The sequence below is a fragment of the Chelonia mydas genome, chromosome 7, assembly GCF_015237465.2.
Source record: "Chelonia mydas isolate rCheMyd1 chromosome 7, rCheMyd1.pri.v2, whole genome shotgun sequence".
Classification (NCBI taxonomy): domain Eukaryota; kingdom Metazoa; phylum Chordata; order Testudines; family Cheloniidae; genus Chelonia; species Chelonia mydas.
Window position 1 is genome coordinate 22,045,291 of NC_057853.1, and position 24,007 is coordinate 22,069,297.

At 51.2% G+C, this 24,007-nt stretch overlaps 1 protein-coding gene and 1 long non-coding RNA gene across 9 annotated transcripts in view; both read right to left on the reverse strand.

Annotated features, from left to right (window-relative positions):
* The window catches only part of LOC122466683, a 41,030-nt gene extending 28,651 nt beyond the window's left edge, over window positions 1-12,379 (reverse strand). The window contains exons 1-2 of the long non-coding RNA XR_006292388.1: window positions 12,299-12,379; window positions 8,958-9,041 (exon numbers count right to left, since the gene is read on the reverse strand). This is a non-coding gene — a long non-coding RNA (uncharacterized LOC122466683). The remainder of the gene's footprint in view (window positions 1-8,957; window positions 9,042-12,298) is intronic.
* Window positions 12,380-20,281: 7,902 nt separating this feature from the next.
* CHCHD6 (coiled-coil-helix-coiled-coil-helix domain containing 6) overlaps window positions 20,282-24,007 on the reverse strand; it is a 200,156-nt gene continuing 196,430 nt past the window's right edge. For 2 of the 8 annotated variants that reach the window (XM_037904026.2, XM_037904029.2), the window contains exons 9-10: window positions 23,015-23,131; window positions 20,304-21,922 (exon numbers count right to left, since the gene is read on the reverse strand). In XM_037904026.2, coding sequence (XP_037759954.1) covers window positions 21,827-21,922; window positions 23,015-23,131 — 213 coding nt within the window. In that variant the 3' untranslated portion in view covers window positions 20,304-21,826. Of the gene's footprint in view, window positions 22,008-23,014; window positions 23,132-24,007 lie in introns of all 8 variants that reach the window. The other 6 variants (XM_043551985.1, XM_043551984.1, XM_037904025.2 and 3 more) reach the window with 6 other exon arrangements.

Here is a 24,007-nt window from a genome sequence, read left to right on the forward strand (position 1 = left end):
GTGTGAACGGCTGTGAAAGGAACACCTGAGCTGAGAGAAGCCTGGGGATGCTGGTCCCTGGGGCAATCAAACCAGAGCAGCATGAACAACATGCATACGGGCCAGTTCCCCAGCTCTCTTCTCCCCCGGGAACTGAGCAGGATGCGGTGATGAAGGGCCTGACCCTGCAGGGTGCTGAGGACTTTCTACAGGGTAGAATGTGCCCTCAGCACCCACGGACTTTCATCCAGCAGGGGCCCTCAGAACCTTGCAGGATCAGGCCCCCAGGCTTCCCCTACTTGTTTGAGGCTTGCTCCAGGTGTAGTTTGGGGACTGGATGGCTCAGTGCACTGATGGATTTATTTAGATTGCACCCAAGTGCCACTTCCCAGTGGCACATGCACTGTTACAAATGTTCCAAACAGACACAGGCCAAGGGTAAAACCCAAAACAATCCACAGCAACTGCACATGGAGCTGCCTGTGCTAAATCAGCCAGCAAGAGAGAGAATACGGTCCCAGATCACCATAAAATAACACACACACAGCCACTCTGTACCCTTCCCTCCAGCTCCTCTGGAAAAGCCAGACTGGCAATGGAACATGGATCTTTCCCCCTTCTAGGTCACTGCTGTGAATCTGACCCAGGTCCGTAGTGACTGAAGCTCATTCCCCTCTGATGGCTGCTTGGTGGTGCAGGGTCCACCTCAGAACTGGCACTCGTCCAGCTCCCTTGCTTACATCCACTGTCGAAAGGCCATGGAGATAGTTCTCTTCTCTATGGGTCAGGGTCGAGGGGCACTGGTAGGAAGCAATGCATGGGGGAAACTCATGAGTTTCACTGTTTGGACCCAAGACTTCAGTCTCCAGGCTGCCAATGCAGCATCAGCATGAAATTCGCAATAATTTGAATGAGGATCTCTTACAAGCCTTCGACCCAGCAGGAAACCCAGAGAGTGCCCAAAACTCAGATGCAGTCCTTGCTGTTTGGAGGGGCCAAGTGAAGTCTGATGTGATGCCAAAGAAAAGCCTTTCTCCTTGGGTGCTGGTCCACCAGGTGCCCCCGTTGTATGTCATCCCACCTGAGCACCGCTCCATCAGCTCTACCACCTGCTTGCTCTTGTTCCTCCTCCCACCCTCAGGGCCCACTATGACGGGGGCTGCACCCACAAACTCCCACTGACCTCACTGGGACTTAGACACCCTCTCCCTCCCCCGAGGTCTCTGCCTTCCATGACGACTCTGGGGGCCAGATCCAGAGACATGGTGGAGCCAGCGTCTGGCTGAAGTTAGTGGAGCGATGCTGATTTACACCTGCTGAGGAGCCAGCCCTCAGTCTTGGCAATTTAAATCTCATGCTCTTCCTCTTTTCCACCATGCTCCTGTTACCCCAGTAATAACAGGGGCCTCCCCACTACCCGCAGCCCCAGCTGGACAGGTGTACTAGGTGCAGCACTGGATGCCAACATAGGAGCTCCCCTCCTGCATTCTGAAAGCATCACCTTTCACCTCGCACTCAGTGTCCACACTACACGCTGGAAAGACCTGCGCCGGGTGCAGAAAGAGCTCTGGGTCCTGCAAGCAGGTCATGAGTGTTCACAGCTGATCTGCTTCATCACTAACAGTCGTAACACCCTGCCCCGCATTGCTGCCTTCCACTGCTGAGCAGCAGCTCTGGTGACCCCCAGGGAAGGGATGACAACGCTGGGTGGAGCACAGAGAATATGGACAATTAACATGATACTGGGGGACAAGGGGGAGTTTGAGGACAGTGGGAGCCTGGAGGTTCCCCAACTTTTCCCTTTTGCACAACGTATCTTCCCATTGTGCCTCTGTTGCATCCTATTAGATGAGACCTAGGGAGGGCATGATCCGGGCCATCCCTGAGCTGGCTGGAGGAGGCGCCGTTGCACTGTGTGGGTCGCACCCTTCCCCAGACGTCTGATACTGGGAGGACAACAAGACTGCAAGAGACGGTAATGCTTGTACAGTGGACTATCAAAGGACATGCTCCCTGCAGGCTTAAGAGCTTCAAGGTCTGATCCGTGCCATCTCTGTTTAAAGATATTCCAGACAGAAATCTAGACTTAGCCGACGCTCGTTTCCTCTATCCCCTAGTTTTGCTTTGCCCTGCTTAATTCCCACAGTGCCTCCTTTTGTTGTAGTGACAACAATATCCAACATGGCAGGCCAACCGGGTCAGCTGCCAGGCTTGACTATGGCAGTCGGAGCCAGCCAGCAGGGCCTGCTCCCATTCCAGTGAGTGAATTGGCTGCAGTGGTCACTGGGGAGCTGGGAAAGCAATCACAGGAGCTTCTGCCAAACACCACCCTGCGAAGGCCAGGGCAGCCCACAGCTGCTGGAGGAACATGGTCACAAGACCAGGCCCACATGGGGCCGAGCAGAAGATTAAGGGGAGAAGGCAGACAGCGAGGGAGCATCTTCCACCAAGAGCAGTGGATGGTGTTTACTGACAACTGAACGAGGGAGCATGCACATCGACCAGCTGGCAGGGCTGACGGGCTCTTTAAAGGAGCTGCCGGGCACGACAGCCCAACCCCCATAAGCTGTCTGCTAAGGCGCACTGACCCATGCTGCTCCAGACCTCCTCCCCGGCCCCCACTTGCTCCCTGCAGCTGTGAGCTCAGAGAGCCCCTCAATGGGATTTAAGCAGACAAGTCTCTGGCTCTCAGCACAGAGCTGGGCTCACTTCTGATGTGACCCAAGGGATGGGGGGAGCCAGTGAGTTAGTTGTTTTCACGGTGGCAGGACAGGTTCCCATGCACTGGCCTCTGCTCAGTCCCTGGCCCACTCAGACTTAACAACGCAATGTGCCTATGGGAGCCTCCCACAGCCCTATGGTATGAGAGCTGCCCCTAAGAGTTCCCTGGGCACAGGAGACAGAGACATAGCAGGGGCTCCAGTCCTGCTTCCAGCCCACTCCTCGCCATCTACAAATCTCTCACTGGACCAAGCCATCTCCTCCCTCTGGTCACCGCTAACACTCCCCTGCTGCCCCGAAGGGGCCAGCGGATGCCAGCCTGCAGCTCTCCCCCATACTTCCTACGGGAGCTACAGTGCACGTGCCAAGGGCTTTGGCCCCTTTTCTTTGGCACCACCGTTTTGGAGATGCCCAGGATGCTACTGTTCTCTGTCCTGCTCTCAGACCCTTGCTTCTGGCACAGCCCCTCCTGTCCTGTGATCGACTCCAACGGCTGACACACACGTTAACCAGCTGAGCCCCACCCCACCCCAGGGGTGTGGGGAAAGGGAGATGGGAGGGTGCAGGCACAGATAGACTTGTCCAGGTTCACACACAGCAAGTCAGTGGCAGAGTCTCAGACAGAACCTAGGAGTTCTGATCACTCAGCCCTGTTCTAACCACTACACTACCTTGCCTCGCTTTAGATGTTGGGGTATGATATGCTCCAGAGGCTGGTGCTCCTGCAGTCAGTGGAGGATTAGCCTAGGGGCCCCAGCCAATTGGGGGGCCCCGGAAAAATAGGCACCCTGCCCCCAGCAGACAAGGGCCAGGGTGGGGCAGGGCAAGCCCCAGCGCCCCAACCCCGCTCTGCTCCCTGGCAGCAGGGGCAGGGGGGAGCGGGGCAAGCCCGTGCTCCGACTCTGTTCCCTGGCAGAAGCGGCAGGCAGATAGGGCAGGGGAAGCACCCATGCCCCAACCCTGCTCCTCAGCAGCAGCACGGGGTGGGCGGGGCAGGGGAAGCCCCCATGCCCCAACCCTACTCCCTGGCAAAAGCGCCAAGCGGACAGGACGGAGAAGCCCCAGCACCCCAACCCTGGTCCCCTGCAGAAGTGTCGGGCATTGGGGGAAGCCCCAGCACCCAGACCCCTGCTGCAGCCTCAGGACTGGAGGAGCTCTGGCTCCCTGCCACAGTCTCAGGGCTAGGGGAGCTCTCACTCCCCACTGCAGCCCTGGGGCCCTGGTGGGGGGACAGAGCTTCTTCAGTCTTGGGGCCACGGGGCGGAGGCAGAAAGGAGCAAATGGGGGCCACGGTGGGGGGGGGCGGAATGGGGTGGAACGGGGCGGGGCCATGGGGGAAGGAGCAGAACAATGTGGGGCCATGGCTAGGGCCGCAGTCAGAAGGGACAGAATGGGGGCAGGACCACAGGTGGAAGGCATGGGGAGGGAGTCCCCCACTTGCTCTGGCCCAGGGCCCCACAAAACCTTAATCCGCCTCTGAGCTGCAGTAGTAGCTGGCTTGTTCTAGTGACTTCCCACAGCCCCTTTGCCCAGGGACACTGCAGCACCCATCCTCTTCCCAAGGCATGACTCAGCCAGGAGCCCAGATGCTGTCCCTTCCAAGGATCCCACTGAGCCATCACTGAGCCTAGAGACAGTGCAACTTGCGTGCACCATTGTCCCCAGCCAGAACGGAGGAGTGGGGCTGTCTGCTGGGCCGGTGCAGACAGAGGCAGCTGTGTGGAAGCCCCTGCTTCAGTGGACCAGCTAGGTGCTGACATTTCCAATGCAAACACAGTCAGAGCGAAGCTGCCTTACTCCACCCTAGACAAACAGTCATGCCTAAGCATCATTAAGGTAACTTACGCGGAGCGGCTGGCTGGGGGCTGGCAGCAGAATCATCTCTGCCACTTTCACAATGGAGCCTCTTGGCTGGCTTCCTTGGCACAGATTCTGGCACCTGTAACTCCAAGGAGAAGGGGGCTGGGAGATCCTCCCAACACATACCCTGACCCTGGCACTCACCTGCTCCCACTGCTGTCCCCCTCATCCTCCCTTCCCCCGCACTCCCAGTAGCCCCGTCTAAAGTCAGGGCCAGCTCCCGGGAGGTGCTAACCACCTGCAACCCCCGCTTTGTTGGGGCATCTCAGCCATCCTGGGATCTGGCCCTCAGGCTGTAAGCTCTCTGGGGCAAGGACACTGCCTCATTTCTCGGCCAGGTCCCAATGCCCTGTAAATGATAATAAATCTGACGGATATGATAACAACAATCATGAGTTGAAACTAGGGCTGTCGATTAGTTGCAGTTAACTCACGTGATTAACTCAAAAAATTAATCACGATTAATTGCACTGGTAAACAATAGAATACCAGTTGAAATTTATTAAATATTTTGGGATGTTTTTCTACATTTTCAAATGTATTGATTTCTATTACAACGCAGAATACAAAGTGTACAGTGCTAACTTTATATTATGATTTTATTACAAATATTTGCACTGTAAAAATAATAAGCAAAAGAAATAATATTTTTCAGTTCACCTCCTACAGGTACTATAGTGCAATCTCTTTATCATGAAAGTGAAACTTACAAATGTAGATTTTTTTTGTTACATAACTGCACTCAAAAACAAAACAATGTAAAACTTCAGAGCCTACAAGTCCACTCAGTCCTACTTCTTGTGCAGCCAATCGCTAAGACAAACAAGTTTGTTTACATTGACGGGAGATACTGCTGCCCGCTTCTTATTTACAATCTCACCAGAAAGTGAGAACAGGCATTCGCATGGCACTTTTGTAGCCGGCGTCGCAAGGTATTTACGTGCCAGATATGCTAAACATTTGTACGCTCCTTCATGCTTCGGCCACCATTCCAGAGGACATGCTTCCATGGTGATGATGCTCATTAAAAAAATAGTGTGTTAATTAAATTAGTGACTGAACTCCTTGGGGGAGAATTGTGTGTCTCCTGCTCTGTTTTATCTGCATTCTGCCACATATTTCATGTTATAACAATCTCGGATGATGACTCAGCACATGTTCATTTTAAGAACACTTTCACAGCGGATTTGACAAAACACAAAGAAGGTACTAATGTCAGATTTCTAACAATAGCTGCAGCACTCGACCCAAGGTTTAAGAATCTGAAGTGCCGTCCAAAATCTGAGAGGGACGAGGTGTGGAGCATGCTTTCAGTAGTCTTAAAAGAGCAACACTCAGATGCGAAAACTACAGAATCCGAACCACCGAAAAAAAAGAAAAGAAAATCAACCTTCTGCTGGTGGCATCTGACTCAGATGATGAAAATGGACATGCGTCAGTCCACACGGATTTGGATCGTTATCAAGCAGAACCCGTCATCAGCATGGCCGCCTGTCCCCTGGAATGGCGGTTGAAGCATGAAGGGACATATGAATCTTTAGCGCATCTGGCACGTAAATATCTTGTGACGCCGGCTACAACAGTGCCATGCGAACGCCTGTTCTCACTTTCAGGTGACATTGTAAACAAGGAGCAGGCAGCATTATCCCCTGCAAATTGTAACCAAACTTGTTTGCCTGAGCGATTGGATGAAGTAGGACGGAGTGGACTTTTAGGCGCTAAAGTTTTATATTGCTTTATTTTTCAATGCAGTTTTTTTTTGTACATAATTCTACATTTGTAAGTTCAACTTTCATGATAAAGAGATCGCACTCCAGTACTTGTATTAAATGAACTGAAAAATACTATTTCTTTTGTTTTTTACTGTGAAAATATTTGTAATCAAAAATAAATATGAAGTGCGCACTGTGCACTTTGTATTCTGTGTTGTAATTGAAATCAATATATTTGAAAATGTAGAAAACATCCAAAAATATTGAAATAAATGGTATTCTATTATTAAGAGCACGATTAATCGCAATTCATTTTTTTAAGGGCGCAATTAATCACAATTAATTTTTTAATCGCTTGACAGCCCTAGTCGAGACCCCTGTAGACTCTAGAGCCACACCCGCACACAGACACAGTTAGCAGAGGGGCCAGGGATGGAATGGCCCATGGACACTGTGCCCCTTGTCCGGTCTCTTCAAGATGGAGGTCAGGCAGCAAGGTGGGAGGAGGGGAGAAGCTTGCCCTACCGCTGCCCATTCTGAGCTAGTTGAGTGGATGGACAGGGGCCGCTAGCCCACAGGGCTGTCAATCAGCCAACCCCCACCAGCACCACATGACAAAGAAAATTTACCCAATCTGCTGCAGAGATCCAGAGATCTACTTCCCAGGAAGCAACTGGGTATGAAGAGAGTCTCACTCTCCCCTGTAAGTGCCCAGCTCTGTACCCTCACTTCCCACTGGCCCCTGCCCTGCTGTAAGGCCAATCGTTCTTTATTGACCCACGAGGGGTGGGTGAAGGGCGAGGTGCAGACAGGTCAGTAACCACGCACAGCAGAATGCACAGCTGTTCTTGCAGCAGCTGGATGGGACTCACTAGAAGGTGCTTCACTGGCAGCTGGACAGCTGAGAGCCAGCAATTTGGTTTCCTGGTCCCAGCTGTTGTAAGGCTGATTAGGAGGGAGGGAACGTGTGCGTGTTGGCAGAGGGGGCTCAGGGGGAGCGAGAAAGGGGCTGCCATTAGGCCGGAAAGAAAAGCCTTTAATGAGGCCTGATGTCTGCTGATCCTGCAGCCTGCATGGATGCCATCCAACCTCACAATGGAGTTACCCACTTAAACAAAACAGCGCCAAAGGCGCTGAGCTGGGAAAAGAATACATTTTCCTGTGTAGCAAACTGTGAAGTACGATCAGGAATACACAGCAAAACCCTCAGAAACCAATTACTGCTCACGAGAGCCACACTGCTAAAAATACACCACCTTTCTGCTCTAGCAAAGGTGAGGAAGTGCTGAGCCAGCATAAAGATCCCCCAAAGCACAGCATAAGGGATGGCATCTCCCCAGGAAACACTCCCTCCAAAGGGCCAGAGTACACTGTGGCTTAGCACACTAGTCCTTCCCTGCCTGAGACCTGGGCTCTGGTCCCAAGGCTGGCTCACAAGTATGATGGATGTGGCAGGTCTCCTCTAAGTGTCTTGCCTGGATGATACTGGTTTGCACCATGAAACCCCTATTCCAGTGACGAGGGAAATCTGCAGTGTCTGGTTATCCCGGACCAATCAAGTGATTTCAAGCTAGCACAAATGTCAGGATTCAGTGAGTTTGGACCCTGGGGGCTTTGGGGCAAAGGTTCATGGGATAGGTTAGAGTCTGACATGCATATTGTTTGGGTAGCTTCACCACCTTTGCTTCATGGTCTCATGTCAAAAGTCAATATACACAATACACAACAGATCACACCCCGCTGGAAAAGGCACAGACCTGCCCAATGGGAAGACTTTGGGACAAATTTGCAGGGAGCCTAAAACTGGCCTCTGACATTGCACCTGCCCACAAAAAGCCACAGCTGGGTGCACTGTGGGAGAAATCCTGGCCCTGCTGACGTCAACAGCAAAACTCCCACTGATGCCAGTGGCACCAGGATTCCCGCCTATATGGTGCCACTGTAGGGTCTGAGCCTGGAAAACACAGTTTGCCCATGCGAACACCTGACTACCAGCTGTGCACACGTCAACGGGGTTTGCATGCACACAGACGGGCGCCTGCACACACAAACGCACATGCAACATTTCAGGTGTGAGGTCAGCTGTCAGAAACTGGTTTTAGAAACTCGGCCCTTTGCCCAGGTAACCAGTACCTGCGGGAGAGCTCAGAATGGCAGAGCAAACTGTGAACCTGTAAAGCCGCTGTCTCACCGATGGAATCTGTGTGCTGGTGGTTTAACAAAGTTACTCCCTCCCAGTGGTAAATCAGCAAGGCCATGGTCAGGGGATGGTTTGGGGGAAGGTTGTGGGGGGAGGGAAACTAAGGAGGCCTTTGCATGTCATTTGTCACCAGATACAGTGCCAGAACGAGGCTGATGCCTTTGGCTTGGTTTTCACAGTGGATGAAAATGAGCTGAAATGCCTCCTCACTGGACATAGCTTCGCCCTCTCCCGCCACTGGTTTGCATCAGGTACGTTCTCCAAAGAGCTCCCACCTCGGAGAGCTGGGGCAGGCATCGCATCCGATGAGAAGAACACACATGTGTGCGCAATAGTGTGTGTGCAGCTGGAGCGGGAGAGGACGGAGAGAAACGGGGGGGGGGGGGGGCGGGCAGCACGGGAGAGCGGGCATGGAATGAAACGGCAAAGCCAAGCCACACAAAGAAACAACCAGATTGTGGAAACATATGTCTGTGCACACTCACCATGGCTCTGAATGACATGCCGGTGATGCTGCCTGCTTCCACCGGTGCGAGGCAAATTCTGCCTGCGCTCACGTGCCATGTAAGCTGCAATGTAACAAGATGTAGTGGCAATCAGTGGGTCTTTTAGACATTTAATTGTGGTGTTAGTAATTAGGGAATGTATCAGTCCCTCTGACAGATCCACGCTCAAGACTCCTATGGCCATCTGCTCCCATAGAATGAGGCCCCCCAGAGTCCCAGACGGGCTGGCTGGCATGTAGAGAAATGATTTATTGAGGGGGGCTGTAGACAGTGTTAACGTTTGCAGATTTGGTTTGCATTGCTCCCGGAGGATCTTACCTCCCTCCCCACCATGCTCACACCTGTTGTTTAGTTCAAGTTCCTCAATCAGAGAGGTTCAGGGCTGGGAGTTTTCTTCTCCAAGTCCCATCCACTCCCAGGCTCAGGGAGAACAGGGAGTCAGGGCCCTAACTTGGATACTGTGACACTCCTAGCACCAGGGCCACAAACAACGGCAGCGTGAAGAGAAAGAAAGCGGGAGGAGAGAGAAAGAGCTGCAGGACCCGGGGGGGGGGCGGTCTGAGAATGGGGTGATGGAAGCCCTGGTCTTGCTGGCATCAGGGGAGATACCACTGGACAGCAAGTGGTGGCTGATTACTGTGGTACAGCGGGCATTGGTCAAGAAGCAGGGAGACAGAGACCAGATGAGTGAAAATGGGTTCATGAGATGAGGGGCTTTGTTGGTGAAAGGCTGGCATCCGGGAGGGGGCAGTCAGAGATCAGAGGGTGGGAAGAGAGGAGACAATGCTGTGGACATAGGAGGAGAAAGGGGAGATGGCTGAGGTGATGCTGCTGCCACTGTTGCTCCTTGCCTGTTTTCCAACTGACGTGCTTGTTCATTTTCTTACCCGCAGCCCCAAAAGCCTTGATGACGCAGAGGCTTCCTGTCACCTGAACTGACCCCACATGGGATGCAGAGCTAGCAAAGTACAAGGAAACCCCACGCCAAACAGCCAGGACACCACAGGGTCTGGGGACTCCGTGTCACCCAGTGTGGCAAAGCTCCTCCTCCCAACTCAGGAAACTGACCAGCCATGAAGAGGGCTGAAGCAGGGCTAGCCCCCGGAGACTGGTTAGCTTGGACTGGGAATGGCACAGAAAGCCTTTTACCTGGAGGCCCCCAGCTTGGTTCTGGCCCAAGGTGATAGTGACCCAAAGTCTTCACCACATGGTGGCTGCTCAGGCTGTTCACTGCAGTTCCTAGGACACAGGTGCCCTCATCCCAGACCAGCTTTGGATACAGATTATCCACCTTGTTGGCAGGCTCAGCAAGGAGACAAGGGACGGAATGGGCCATGGAGACCGAACTCTCCGCTCAGCGCTGGAAGGGCAGGGCTGAGGGGTCTCATCAAAGGGCACTGGGTGGTAAGGGGGAAGCTTGCCCTGCAGCCACCACCCATGCAGTGCCTGCTCTGAGGATAGGGATCCCAAGCTTCCAGGGTTGCCAAGCCAGCACCTAACTCAAACCCATGTGCTGCACCTCTGAACAAGCCCTTCTCCAACGGGCCACGGATTCAGCTGGGAAATGACATGGATGAATGGGAGGGGCTGAGGTAAAGAAAGCCTCTTCAGTTGGCCAAGGTTAACTACCCTTCCCTGTGGTGCACATCCTCCCGGTCCAGGCTGGGTACCCATCCAGCAGCTGCTTTCATAGCAACATCCCTGAGAGGTGTTCAAGCAGGAACAACAATAAATCAAACCTCCAGATCTCTCCTAAGAGCACAGGGCTTCCAAACCCAGCCAGACTGGGCACTCACACCACCCGGCAAGGAACGAACAGGCACCAATTTTTCTCTAACAATAAGAACGTCGAGCAGCATTTGCCCGCTCCCATCCCATCTTGGGTGTGACTCTGTGGGAGACCACATGCTAAGCAGCCCGGGGTCAGTTCAGTTAGCTGCCTAGGGAAGAAAAAAAACCAGGATACTGCTCTTCTTTCTGAATCAGAACTGAATGCCATGCCCCTGAACGGCGGCGTAGGGGCTGCTGTGTAGCTGGAGGCTCCCTCTTTCCCATGAGACAACACAGGTACTTACACACGCACGGCCATCAGAGATTTCACAGCACTTTTTGCAGGAGTCAAGGCGTTCGCCCCCACATCCTGACTAGATTCCAGTGGGGTAAATTCTCCCCTGCATTTCCAGCTGGGGGACAGGATTTTTCAGCATTGCGCTGCTCTGTTCCACCCCAGAGCTGGCTGTACTTTATTGTTGCTCCATGCAAGTCAACTGTATGTAGCCTGCAAAGCATTTTGGGGCTGCTCCCACGGAAAGGCGCTAGAGGAGCGCAGAATCGTTACCATTCCTAGAGACTGCAACACAATATTGCCCGCCTTTGATGGGAATTAACCATCTACCACAAATATCCTGTCTGACGGAGCATGGCTGATAGGATTATTTATTGCCTCAAGCTAGGCACAGGTACCCAGTGGTGAAGCTGCCAACCAGCAAGCAACTCTGTGCATCGATGTGTCCATAAATTACCCACTGAACCCATTAGGGAACCAGGAAGTTTAGGAGGGAGCCAACTTCAGAGGGGAGTGGAAGTGGAGCGCGTCCCTGCAAGTGGGCTGGGGCCAGGCAGCGCACAATTAATCCTCGTTAATAATGTCACAAACAGAAGCGCTCACATGGAGCACGAAGTGGAACAGATGCACTCACACATCTCAGGGGCAGCTCCTAGGGGCCTGCTTCTCCACGTTCCCTTCCAGCCAGCTCCAACTTCTCTCTTTCGCTCTCAGTGAATCTTTCTTATTTTTTTCCTTCACTGCTGCTCTTCCTCTTTCTGGATTCCCTCCTTTTCTCCCTTTCTTTGTTTATGTTTGCTTCATCCCTTCTCCCCCCTTTTTTTCCTTTCTCCTTCCCCTCTGTCTTTACTTTCTTCTCTCCCATTTTTTCCTTTCCCTCCTCTCTTCCCTTCTCCTCTCTCTGTCTCCCCGCACATAGGTATTTCCCTAGGAAGATGCTCCTCATACTGTCAGTAAAATGTCAGCATCAATCAGCCAAGCTGGAAATCACTGGGGACTTCTAAACAATTCTCTGCTGATGTTTGGAATTCCCGCCTGCCCCAGGCGGCGCAGGCTCTGATGGCTGGTGAAACCCAATGGCTCTCTTAAACACATTATTGTTTGAAACTGCACGATGCCCCAGAAATCCCAGAACCAAGACCAGGAAAGGAAAAGCAGTTTTGGGCACTTACCCAGCTGACACACAGAGAGAAACTCTGCCTCTACAAGGCCCGATATAAATATTCAACTCTTAAATGAATAATAAAATAATTACCACCTAGTGCAGTTCCATGATTAACAGGCCTGCTTGGTGACGTCACCTGTCGAAATAAGTTGATGGCAGCAATTTTCAGCTGAAACAATAGACAGATTTTGATGGAGCTTGAGTTCCCGACATAGCCCCAGATCCAGAGATGCAGGGCCTCATTTTCATTATGCTATGGCCGCCCAGTGCCGTTCTGGCAGCATAATGAGTGCCTCCAGCCGACAGAACTGAACACCAGGGAAAACCCCACCAGGATGTGGTTTTCCAGATGGCTCTGTGCCAGCCCCCTTGTAGCCTTTGGCATAGCAGAGCACAGCCAGGGGAAAGGTAGCGCTGCTGCATTCTGGCTATTATCAGCTGCTGCAACCCCTGGAGGGCTGCTGCTCCAAGAATAAGTCAGAGCAGCCCTGAGGCTGATGGAAGGCCAGGTCTGTCCCAAGATTGCCTGAGAACAGGGAAAACATGCAGCACGGCTCAGTTGGAATAGGCAAAGGGGGCCACAGACACTTTGGGAGTCATCTCCTGTCTGCAAACACTCCTGCACATTAGTTGCATGGATTGAATATGTCTGTCTTGTTCTGTGTAAACCAGAGGCTTCTGCATGAAAATGAAATCTCTGGCTGCATGAAAACTAGCCTTTAAACCATGCCTGCGACCTTTCTCTGAATACTCAGGCCAGATCCTCAGCTGGTGTCAATCAACACAGCTCCACTGACTTCTCCAACTGAGGATCTGGCCCAGTGAATCAACCGCAGCCCATGTCATTCCAAAAGAAGCCAATGGGAGCTGTTTCCATTTATAATCTAGGCCAAGTCTGGTGCTGGTTCCAGCTAACCTGGTTTCTAAAGCTGTCTGGCCAACTGTGGTGAATGGGGTCAAATCATGTCAGAAGCATGTTTACAGAAACCCCCTTACAGCCCGGGTATGGACTGAGGTCTGGTCCCAGTTTCAGCATAGATCTAACAGGATTTAGCCCTATCCTGCTTGTCCAGCAAAACCCAGTTAACAAACTGTTTGGCTGGAATCCTCTTTAAAGCAGAGCTAGACCTAAAGCAGAACCCTGGACCTAAACATCCCTAAACTTCTGGGGAGGTGGGAGAGCTTCAGAGCTGGACTTTACGGCTAGGCCCATCTCCAGTTTGAACATGACTCCTTAAGCCCATCTGGGCCTTGGTGTGGATGGGGCCTTTTTTGTGAAGAGCTGGGCTGCTGCTGTTCCTTACTGCCCTCCTGAGATCACGGCTAATCTCCTTTTGGAAAGATCACAGCTGGTTGCTAAGGAAATTACTGTGATATCACAATATGAGGATTATGACTTCAGGTGGGGAATAAGCAGCTGGAGCCAATGAATTCTTAAAGAGCCTCCCCTCCCACATCCCTGCACACGGCCTGAGTAAATGCAGAGCAATGCAGAGGACAACTGATCCTAGAAGCAAAATCCCTGCCTAACAGAACCTCTAGAGAGGCCTTTCTATACTCCCAGAGCCCTCCCTGTACAGCTTGTGCTCTTGTCAGCTCTCCTGAGTTATTGCTAAGCAGGGTCAGGTCTCTAATCACATGGGAGCCCACCAAGGAAAAGGTTGGTAGAAGCAGGAAATGGTGCTGGTGACTCAGCAGAATCCACTCTTCCCTCTGAGTCAGTACTGAGTGAGTGCTCCAACATGGGGCTGGGGTTTGCCATCTTGCAGACAAGTCATAAACCCAAGGTCCTGAGCACTGGAGAGCTGAGGGTGCATCACAGCAGTAAGTGACATTAGCCCTGCGCTCCTGCCCACATACCAGTTTGAGCCTTACATCCTGCCTATCTAAAGCTTCCCCTGCAGTGTCCATCGGATACCGTGTCCTCCTGACCTTCTCTGCAAACTATTGCCACAAGCTGTGGAATAGCTCCATTGCAGGAATGGCCATATTGCAAAGGGTGGGAGAAGTGACTGGTATTGGCACAGCCCTTGCAGACACAAGGTATTGCACAGGCATAAAATGTGGATCTTCTTTCCCATGAGGCCACAACAGAGCTTGGAGGGATTTTGCCCTCATTATCTCCCAATGGGACCTGAGCAAACAGAGCGGTTAAAGCACTGGGCTGGGAGTCAGGAAATGTGGGTCCCAGGCCTGGCTCTGCCATTGACTCACTTGTGTGATATTATCGAATCACAGAAATCACAATGTCGGGCTGGAAGGGACCTCAAGAGGTCATCAAGTCCAGCCGTCTACACTGAGGTAGGACTAAGTAACCCTAAACCCTCTGTGAAAGGTGTTTGTCCAGCCTGTTCTTAAAACAACTCCAATGACGGAGGTTCCACAACCTCCCTCGGAAGCCTGTTTCAGAATTTAAGAAGGCTTAGGGTTAGGAAGATTTTCCGAATACCTAACTTAAATCTCCCTTGCTGCAGATTAAGCCCTTCCATGGACATGGAGAACACCTGATCGGAGTCCTCTTTATAACAGCCATTAACGTATTTGCAGACTGTTATTAGATCCCCCCTCAGTCTTTTCTCAAGACTAAACATGTCCTGTTTTTTAAACCTTTCATCATAGGTCAGGTGGTCTAAACCTTTTAGCAGTTTTGCTGCTCTCCTCTGGACTCTCTCCAATTTGTCCATGTCTTTCCTAAAGCATGGCGCCCAGAATTGGACAAGGTATTCCAGTTGAGGCTTTACCAATCCCAAGTAGAGCAGGACAATTACCATCCGTGTCTTCCATATTACAGTCCTGTTAATACACCCCAGTATACACCCCTTTTCACGACTGCATCACATTGCTGACTCATTTTCAGTTTGGGATCCACCATAACCCCCCAATCCTTTTCAGCAATACTACCAGCTAGCCAGGTATTCCACAATTTGTCGCTGTGCATTGGATTCTTCCTTTCTAAGTGATGCACTCTGCTCTTATCTTTACTGAATTTCATCTTGTTGAATTCAGACCAATTCTCCAATTTGCCAAGGTCATTTTGAATTCTAATCCCGTCCTCCAAAGTGCTTGCAACTCCTCCCTGCTTGTCGTCATCTGCAGATTTTATAAGCCTACTCTCCACTTCATCATCCAAGTGATTAATGAAAATATTGAATAGTACTGGACCCAGGACTGACCCTGCGGGACTCCACTAGACACGCCCTCCCAGTTTGACAGCGAACCATTGATAGCTATTCTGAGTATGACTTTCAACCAACTGTGCGCTCACCTTATACAATAGAACCTGAAAGTTATGAATGCCTCGGGAATGGAGGTTGTTCGTAACTCAGAACAAAACTTTATGGCTACTCTTTCAAAAGTTTACAACTGAACATTGATTTAATACAGCTTTGAAACATTACTATGCAGAAGAAAAATGCTGCTTTCCCTTTTTTTGTAGTAGTAGTAGTAGTTTACATTTAACACAGTACAATACTGTATTTGCTTTTTTTTTTTGGTCTCTGCTTCTGCCTGATTGCGTGCTTCTGAGGTGGTTGACTGGTCAGTTCGTAACTCTAATGTTCATAACTCTGAGGTTCTTCTGTAGTAATTTAATCTAGACCAGGGGTGGGCAAACCTTTTGGCCCGAGGGCCACATCTAGATGTGGAAATTGTATGGCGAGTCATGAATGCTCACAAAATTAGGGGTTGGGGTGCGGGCTCCAGGGTGGGGCCAGAAATGAGGAGTTCAGGGTGCGGGAGGGTGCTCCGGGCTGGGACCGAGGGGTTCGGAGGGCAGGGAGGGGGTCAGGGGTGCAGGTTGCAGGCGGCGCTTACCTCAAGTAGCTCCCAGAAGCAGCAGCATGTCCCCCCTCCAGCTCCTGCACGGCCAGGCAGCTCTGGGTGCTGCCCTGTCTGCAGGCCCCGCCCCTGCACCTCCCGTTGGCCTCCGTTCCTGGCCAATGGGAGCTGCGGGGGCAGCGCTTGGGACGGGGCCAGCCTGTGGAGCCCCCTGGCTGCCCCTACGCATAGGAGCCAGAGAGGGGACATGCCGCTGCTTCCGGGAGACGCCCGGAGTGGGGCAAGCCCTGGACCGCGCTCCCTGGCGGGAGCTCAAGGACCAAATTAAAATGTCTGCAGGGCTGCAGGAGGCCCCTGGGCCATAGTTTGCCCACCCCGATCTAGACTGTGTTTCCCTAGTTTGTTTACGAAAATGTCAAGTGGGACTGTGCCAAAAGCCTTACTAAGATTAAAGACAGATCTGATATTGACCTACTGCACGGGGTGTTTTTAATCTACTGTAGGTACTATAGGGTCCCCATTACCGTAGTATCTGAGTGACTCACAGGATCTGGGCTGAGGTTCCTAAGGCTCTCTGTTCTTGTCTTCTAGGCTCTGCTTCCCCACCACACCAGTGAGCCTCTGTATTGAGCTCCAGTGCATCACTACTGCTGGCCTCCCGTTCACCAGTGCATGCTGGGACCCACTATGGAGCTTGGGCCATCAGACTGGGCTCTGGAGCAGCTCCAGCCCAAGTTGGTTGGAGCACACACAGTCCGGTGGGAGGAGACTGCTACAGGGGAGGGCAGAACTGGGTTAAATTGGTTTCAGAGTAGCAGCCGTGTTAGTCTGTATTCGCAAAAAGAAAAGGAGTACTTGTGGCACCTTAGAGACTAATAAATTGGTTAGTCTCTAAGGTGCCACTAGTACTCCTTTTCTTTTTGGGTTAAATTGGTCCATCTGCCCACTCGGCAGGCACCACAAAATCTGGGTGCGGATTCATCCAGCATTTGGGATGTTCCACTCCAGGGTTTGATTCAGGACCATCAACTGCAAAGACCTGACCCAGAGAAAGCATTTATAAAATAGACAAATCAAATAACACTTAACACTGCCATCATGTGTTTCCTATGGGAACATCTCAAACCAATCAATGAAAGGTGCGTAAATATCTTTATCCCCATTGTACAGATGAGGAAACTTAGGCCTGGAGAAAGGAAGTGACTCTTTCATCATCACCCAGCAAGTCAGTGGCAGAGACTCCCAATTCCCTGCCATAATCACTAGACTACACTCCTCTCCAGGGCTGAGACTAGAACCCAAGAGGCCCAGCTCTGAATCCAGTGCCCTACCTAGATGATACCCTCTTCCCAGAGCCAAAACCAGAAGCCAGGATTCCCTAATCCCATGCCCCCTGCTCTAATCACTCAACAACCTTGTCCTTCCAGAGCTGGTGATAAAACCCTTTTTCTCATGCCCTCCCCACCTTCCAGTGCACCAACCCCCAGTGCATTCTTCTGCAGAGCAGAGCCTGCAAAGGGTTAAGTTTGCAATTAGCAGCTCCTTGGGAAGGCAGCAAAACACTGAAGCAGGAGGAACTTTTTTTAAAAAAAAAAAAGCCTGAGTGCAAGTCTGCTTTTAAATTCAAATGTGCAATATGGGCCAGTGCCTTGGAACCAGACTGAAACAGTGTATTTGGGCAAGGAAACAAGGAATATTTCACTTCAGCTGAGTCCAACCCATCTTGATTTATACAGCACTTTGTGCGGAGAGAAAGAAACATTATCTGAGGGCTTTGCAGCTTTAGTAATTAACCCTCTGCCTACTGCTCCATACAAGGGGCAGGTTACAATGGAAAGGCACATGTCAGAAGGAGGGAATGGCTCCAGGGACTGGCAAAGTTAGGCCAGGTTCTCTCCTCTGGCTCACTGGTTCCAACAGCATCAAATCAGTGAGGACTCAGAGTTGTGACTGTTATGTGTGGGGAGCCCCTTGGATGAAGGCTCAGCGAGGGACCCTGTCTACACCAGAGTGACTACCCCTTGTTAGCAATGGCGCAGCTGAACCCGTGCACAGGTTAGTTACAAGTCATAATAATAATAGTAATAACACCTACCTCTGACATGGCCAGTGTATCCAGGGACAAGCCATGCCCAGCACCATTTCAGTTACCAGCGTTACACCCTGCTCTGATCAGGGTGTATTGGTCACATCTGCATGGCACAGGCATGCACGCAGCACTCACTGAGCTTCCAAAGTCCTGTCCTAGCCTGCACTGGGGTCAGGTCAAATCTAGGCTGGATTAACCAGGGCAGCCTCTTCTCTGGTTGTTCCAAAGTCCTGGTCAGGACTCCACAGGGGATGCGCGCAGTTACCCTCACATTGCCTGATGTGCTCATTCAGTGACCTGCATGAAAAGAGTTGGGGAGTCTCGGGCCAGTCCCCAGAGGGCTGGCATGCTCATGACTAACACCCCTTGCCCCCAAGGACACTCTGGAAATCTTTGCAGTAAGGGCAAGAGCTAACCACTCTGGAGGTTCAGTGAACAACCCTCTGTGTGTGTGTGCAACGCCAATAGACCCTGCTCGTCGGCAGGTAGGATCGAACCGGGGACCTCTGGAGCTTAGTTGATGAGCCTCTACCGCATAAGCTAAAAGCCAACTGGCTGTTAGCTAAGGCTGTAGAGCAAACTCATTAACCTCTCTCTCAGTGGTCTCAGTGCCACTAGATGGGACAGAACAACACACCCAGGAGGTGTGTGGGTTACACACACGCGCATGCACCCTCCAGGGCCAGGCTGGTCAGCATGTGGGGAAGCCCATACTACATGTGCTCCGCAGATCGATACAGTACTTCCGTCTCCAGAGGTGTCAGTCTGACACCTTTTACCAGCAGGAATTCACTTAAACCATCCACCCAACCAACCACAGTGCCAGTTTTCTAAAAGGGTACTGAGCTGCTCAACTGCACCAGCAGAGGGAGCTCAGGGCAGAAAGCACACGGTTTTGTGTCGGTGCTACATAAACACTGGCTATTGATAGCCCACACACAGTCGGACAACTCAGTGGTGAACATTAAAAGCCTCTCATACACAAGACTAGATAGAAGATCCAATCCTTCCCTGGTTTCAGAGCTCCTTCCCTTCCAATCCTTCCCTGTACTCTTCAGCCGCACCCTCCTGGCTATTCCAATGCTCTTTGCAGACTAGCTAAACAGACCCCTTTCAGCTAGCAAGTGCTTTGCTGAGCCAGCTGGGAGAGACACAGGCCAAAGAGCCCCTGGAGGGTGACTTACCCAGACAGGCCTGGGTGTCTGCTGGCCACCATCACCTAGAAGCCCAGCTGGAGAGCAGCTCCAGGTGCCTGGGGCCATCTGCCATGGCAAAGTTAAAGGCGAAGTACCCACATCACATCTGTGACCTGAAGATTACAGGGCAGCTCCAAGGTCAGAAAGGGGCAGGGATCTATCCACAGGCTACTGATCTGGGGAGGGGGAATGCAACAGAGCACAGAACAACTAGAGTAAGGGAGGTGGGGAGAGAAAACCAAACCTGGGGGACCCGGGTACTAGGTGGCTGGAGTGAGATATGGGATATTGAGAGCAGCAGCATCTCTGGAGGCACCACTGCCATCAGCTGGTTAAATGACAGGATCGGTTTTTCCCAGACACATCCCCGTCACGCAGCCCTTTACCCCACCCCCACATTCTGCACAGTGAGACTCACCTATACGATCACCCTCCTGTGCACAGAGACACTCACACACCCCTACCTTCCTGCACATGGATACACAACCTCCCCACACCACAAAGATACATTCCTGCCAAGAGACCCATTGCTATGCACCCTTCTGCAGAGACGCACTGTGGTAACACACATAACCATACATCAGCAAACAAACCCACACTCAACAGCCTGCACAGCAAGACAAAATCTATATACTCACCCTACCATGCGCACGCACACGGAGGTGCACAATGGTTGCTGAACTCAAAGAATGACCTGTGGCAGCTCCCATTCCGCATCAGGCCAGCCCTGCTCAGGGTTTACAACAGTTATATTAGGAAAGCCATTTTTCTTCCTTAAGTCTCCACTTTACCAACACAATGTGCCCAACTTTGATCATTGGTGCCTCCAAAACCACTAAGTACCTGGCAGCACTCCCATCTCCCACAGGCCTGCTGTGCCTCTGGCCCTGGGGCAAGCTCCTGTGGGGCTTACAAAACCACCCAAATAGGACTGCCAGCCCTCCAGGATTGTCTGGGAGTCTCCAGGAATCAAAGATTAATCTTTAATTTAAAGACTATGTCATGTGATGAAAACCTCCAGGAATACATCCAACCAAAATTGACAACCCTACGCCCAAAGGAGGATACGGGTGTGACATAAACAGCATGACACGAATTAAGCTGAAGCAGAGGTAAAGGGAAACAGTGGTTCTGAGCACTCCACGCTCATACACAGGGTCCCCCAGCTCTTGACTGCGGGTCCAGAAACAGATCAGAGCAGGGCAGCTTTAATCATAGACTGTAGGGAGTGGAACGCAGGAGAGGGCGCTCCCAGCAGTGAAGCGGGCACAGGAGCTGCTGTTAAGCAACACTAAGCACCTTCCCTTACCTGTGGGTCTCTGTCTGTACTTAGCTATTTCTATAATGTGCCCATCATGATGGTATCTGGCCTCAGTACACAGTATTACCAACCCCAAACACTCAGGCATCATGTGCCTTCATGAGATTGACTTAAAAAGTATGAGGGTATTTAGTAATAATAAATGTGGGGCTATTTTACACATATTCACTGGTCTCCAGGAACGGGGCTTTAAATCAGGAGACTCATGATAAAACCACGAGAGCTGGCAGCACTGGCATGTTCTCTGTACAGCACTCCTAGCCCCTGCCAGATCAATACCCAGGAGACTGAGACTAGCACTTGGACCACGACTTGCATGGCTGGGGAAAGCTCTAACTGCTAGGCCAGTCACTTCATCACCCCCAGCCTGGGATCTGAAGCCAGGTCTCCCACAGGGTAACAGCTTAGAGCTGTGCAAAATATGCCCATTGCTTTTTGTGGGAAAATAATGTTTACACAGGGGGGTGGGGAAGATTTTATTGTTATGGGTTTTTTTAATTTCCCAATTTGTTTTTCCTGTTTCTTTTGGTTTTGAAAAAACATTTTCCGCAACAATTTTCAGTTTTCAGAGAAAAATAAATTAAAAAAAGATTGGTTTTCAAAAACTGAAGGCTTTTACCAAAACCCAAAGTCTTTACTGAAAATTTTCAGTTCTAACTTTAAAAAGTGGAAAATTTCAACCCAATTTAAAATCCCCCAGCAAAGTTTCGTTTTTGGATGAAAAAACCATTATTCCAAAAAAAAAAAAAAAAAAAAAAAAAGTGTCACTGGAAAGTTTTCGGCTCGCTCTGCAACAGGAACACGATTCCTTGGGTCCGGAGCCAGTTCCAAAGCACTCCCATCTCCTCCTGGCTTCGGTTCCAAACCCAGCTATCGCATAGCGGGCTGTATGTGGGCCATGCTGCAGCACTCAGCCCCTGCCAGTTCAGGATCTGAACTCAGAGCTCCTGCATGGTAGGAGAAAATGCCCATCCTTGGGCCCTGGACTGGTCTCCATGGCATTCCTTGCTCCGGCCCGCATGGGAAGTCTCCCACGTGGCAGGGCAGCTTCTTCTCTTTGGTGTTGTCAGTTTCCTTGAAGAGCCTTTCCTAGAAATGTTGGCGGCAGTACAAGGTGCCATCTGTCTCCCTCCTGGCTCAGAGTTGGGCTCAGACGCACCAGGCAGGTTGTGTCACAGAGTCTTCTGCTGGCCCAAGTTCCCTTTGAGAAGGGGGAGGCAGGCAAGCGGGTGATATCAGCAGCTCAGCCTCCCTGCATACGGACTGACAGGGGTGGAGGGGCCCAGGTCCGAGGGAGCAGCTACCAGAAGGATCGTCTCGGGATTAAGAAACTGCAGTGAGATGCAGAAGAGCTGGGTTCAGTTTCAAGCACTGACTCACTGCATGGCGTTGAGAAGTCACTTCCCCAGCTGTAAACTGTGGATCACAATTACAGCCAAGTAAATAACTGATCTCTCAGTTTGGGGAGTTTCCAACTCAGATCATTTTGGAGTGTTTTTCAGCTTATTTTTTAATAGCTAAATTTCTAAACAAAATGCCATTTCAAAATGAAAAATCACAGTGTTTAATTTTGAAGTGGCTGCAATCAAATGTTTCCAGTTTTTTGAATTTCCCCCATTTTTTTCAGCCCAAACATTTCGATAAATTCAACCCAAATAGTTTCATTGTCTTGAAAAATAATATTTTGGGTGAAATTACACTTCTCCCCAATTGTTTTGCCCGACTGTAATAATGATCCTTCCCTACCTCACACGGGAGTTAGGCTGTACGCACTGCTCTTTGCAAGGGTCTAGGTACCATAGAAAAACCTATCAAGATAGGAAACACATGCCCATCCCAATGGCTAGCCAGTTTTTGGGCTAAGTGGATCCTCCAGGGAAGGGGTAAGAACAGGGCTCTGATGGAGCTGCTCCCTGACTTCAATCATCTTAAGGTTTCTGATACATCCCTAAAGGAGCAAAACCGGGTCAGATTGGAGCTCAGGCTCCTTGCCTTGCTGTAGCAGCAGCAGGAGGCCCGGGCAGGTGGCACGAAGTAGATGTTAAGGGAAGCAGGGCGAGGAATGGGCTGCAGCGAAAGGTCGGGTGACATGGGCCCCAGGCACTAGATTCTCACAACATTTGCCGTTGGCAGGAGATGCTCTCTGAAGGCCAGGAGGGCAGCTGCCATGGTCCATGCAAGCGTCACTGGAGTCTCTAGGGCACCTCGCCCGGTTGATGTGCATCAAAGGGAGGCCTAGTGCTCCCTCCTCAGCTGCTGTGAGGCAGGCGCCATAGAGGAGCCGGGAAGCCTGGGATCCTCCATGCAGGATTCCCCCCTCCCAAAACCAAAGAGGGAGGACAAAGCTTGGGGAGAGTGGAGGTTGCTGACAATCAGGTGCACCAGGTAACCATGAAGAGGCCAAACAGCAGCCAAGCCCCTACCTGCTGTGCAGCATGATCAGAAATCCAAGGGGGATTCACGCAGCAGAAACCCTGCTTCTCCTTAGGGCTGACAATTGCACTGGCTGAGACAACAGCTGCCGAACACTGACGAGAGCCCTGGCAAAGAAAGAGGGAAAGCGAGTGAGTGCAGGGTGCACGGCCTTTACCCCAGGCACACCACAGGCCTGAGCCAACAACTCCTGTGCTGCTCCAGCTTGGCACAGCTTACCCTGTCCTAGCTGCTCATTTGCTTAACGGGAACCTCTGGGGAGGCAGCAATCAGGGGCAGCTACAGCCAGTGAGCCTGGCCCCTGGGAAATGGGCCTATGGGGAACAGGGTGTGACTGAACATCTTGGGAGAGGGCATGGGGGCTGCACAGCAAATGGGGAAAGGGCCAGACTCCAGTTAATCCCGTGATGTGGCACTGATCACGTGGCCGCCACAGGGCATCCAAAATCTACAGAGACAAGCAGCCCACTGCAGTACAGAGCCAGAAAGCATCAAGCCTCAGCCCAGCTCCAAGAGGGCTACAGGCCTACAAGGAGTATAAGCGTCAGAAAGGAATGTGGCTGGCAGACATTTTTTAACTTATTTCCCCCTTCCCCCCAAAAAAACAGACTTTTTCTGGAAAACACATTTTTTGTGAATAAATTATTTTTTGTTTTTTGTTCAGCTGAAATCCCCAAAGGAACATTTTTCAGTGTTCCCTTTTCCCCTCTCCCCCCGTTTACAGTGGCAAAATAGTGCGGGAGAGGTGAAAGGGAAAGAAATGGGGGGAAGTTGAGAGGACTAAAAACCAACATTTTTGGTCACTGAGGATTTTTGATAACGTTCTGAGTGAACAGAAATGCCTCCTTTTCAAACCTGCGGAACAAAAACTGGTTTGGAATATTTTAATTTTTCATGAGCAATGTCATCCAATTTTTGCCCAGCTCAAGAGGACAAAGGGACCTGGAAGTGCTCAGCACCTCTTAGGAACAGATCTCATATCT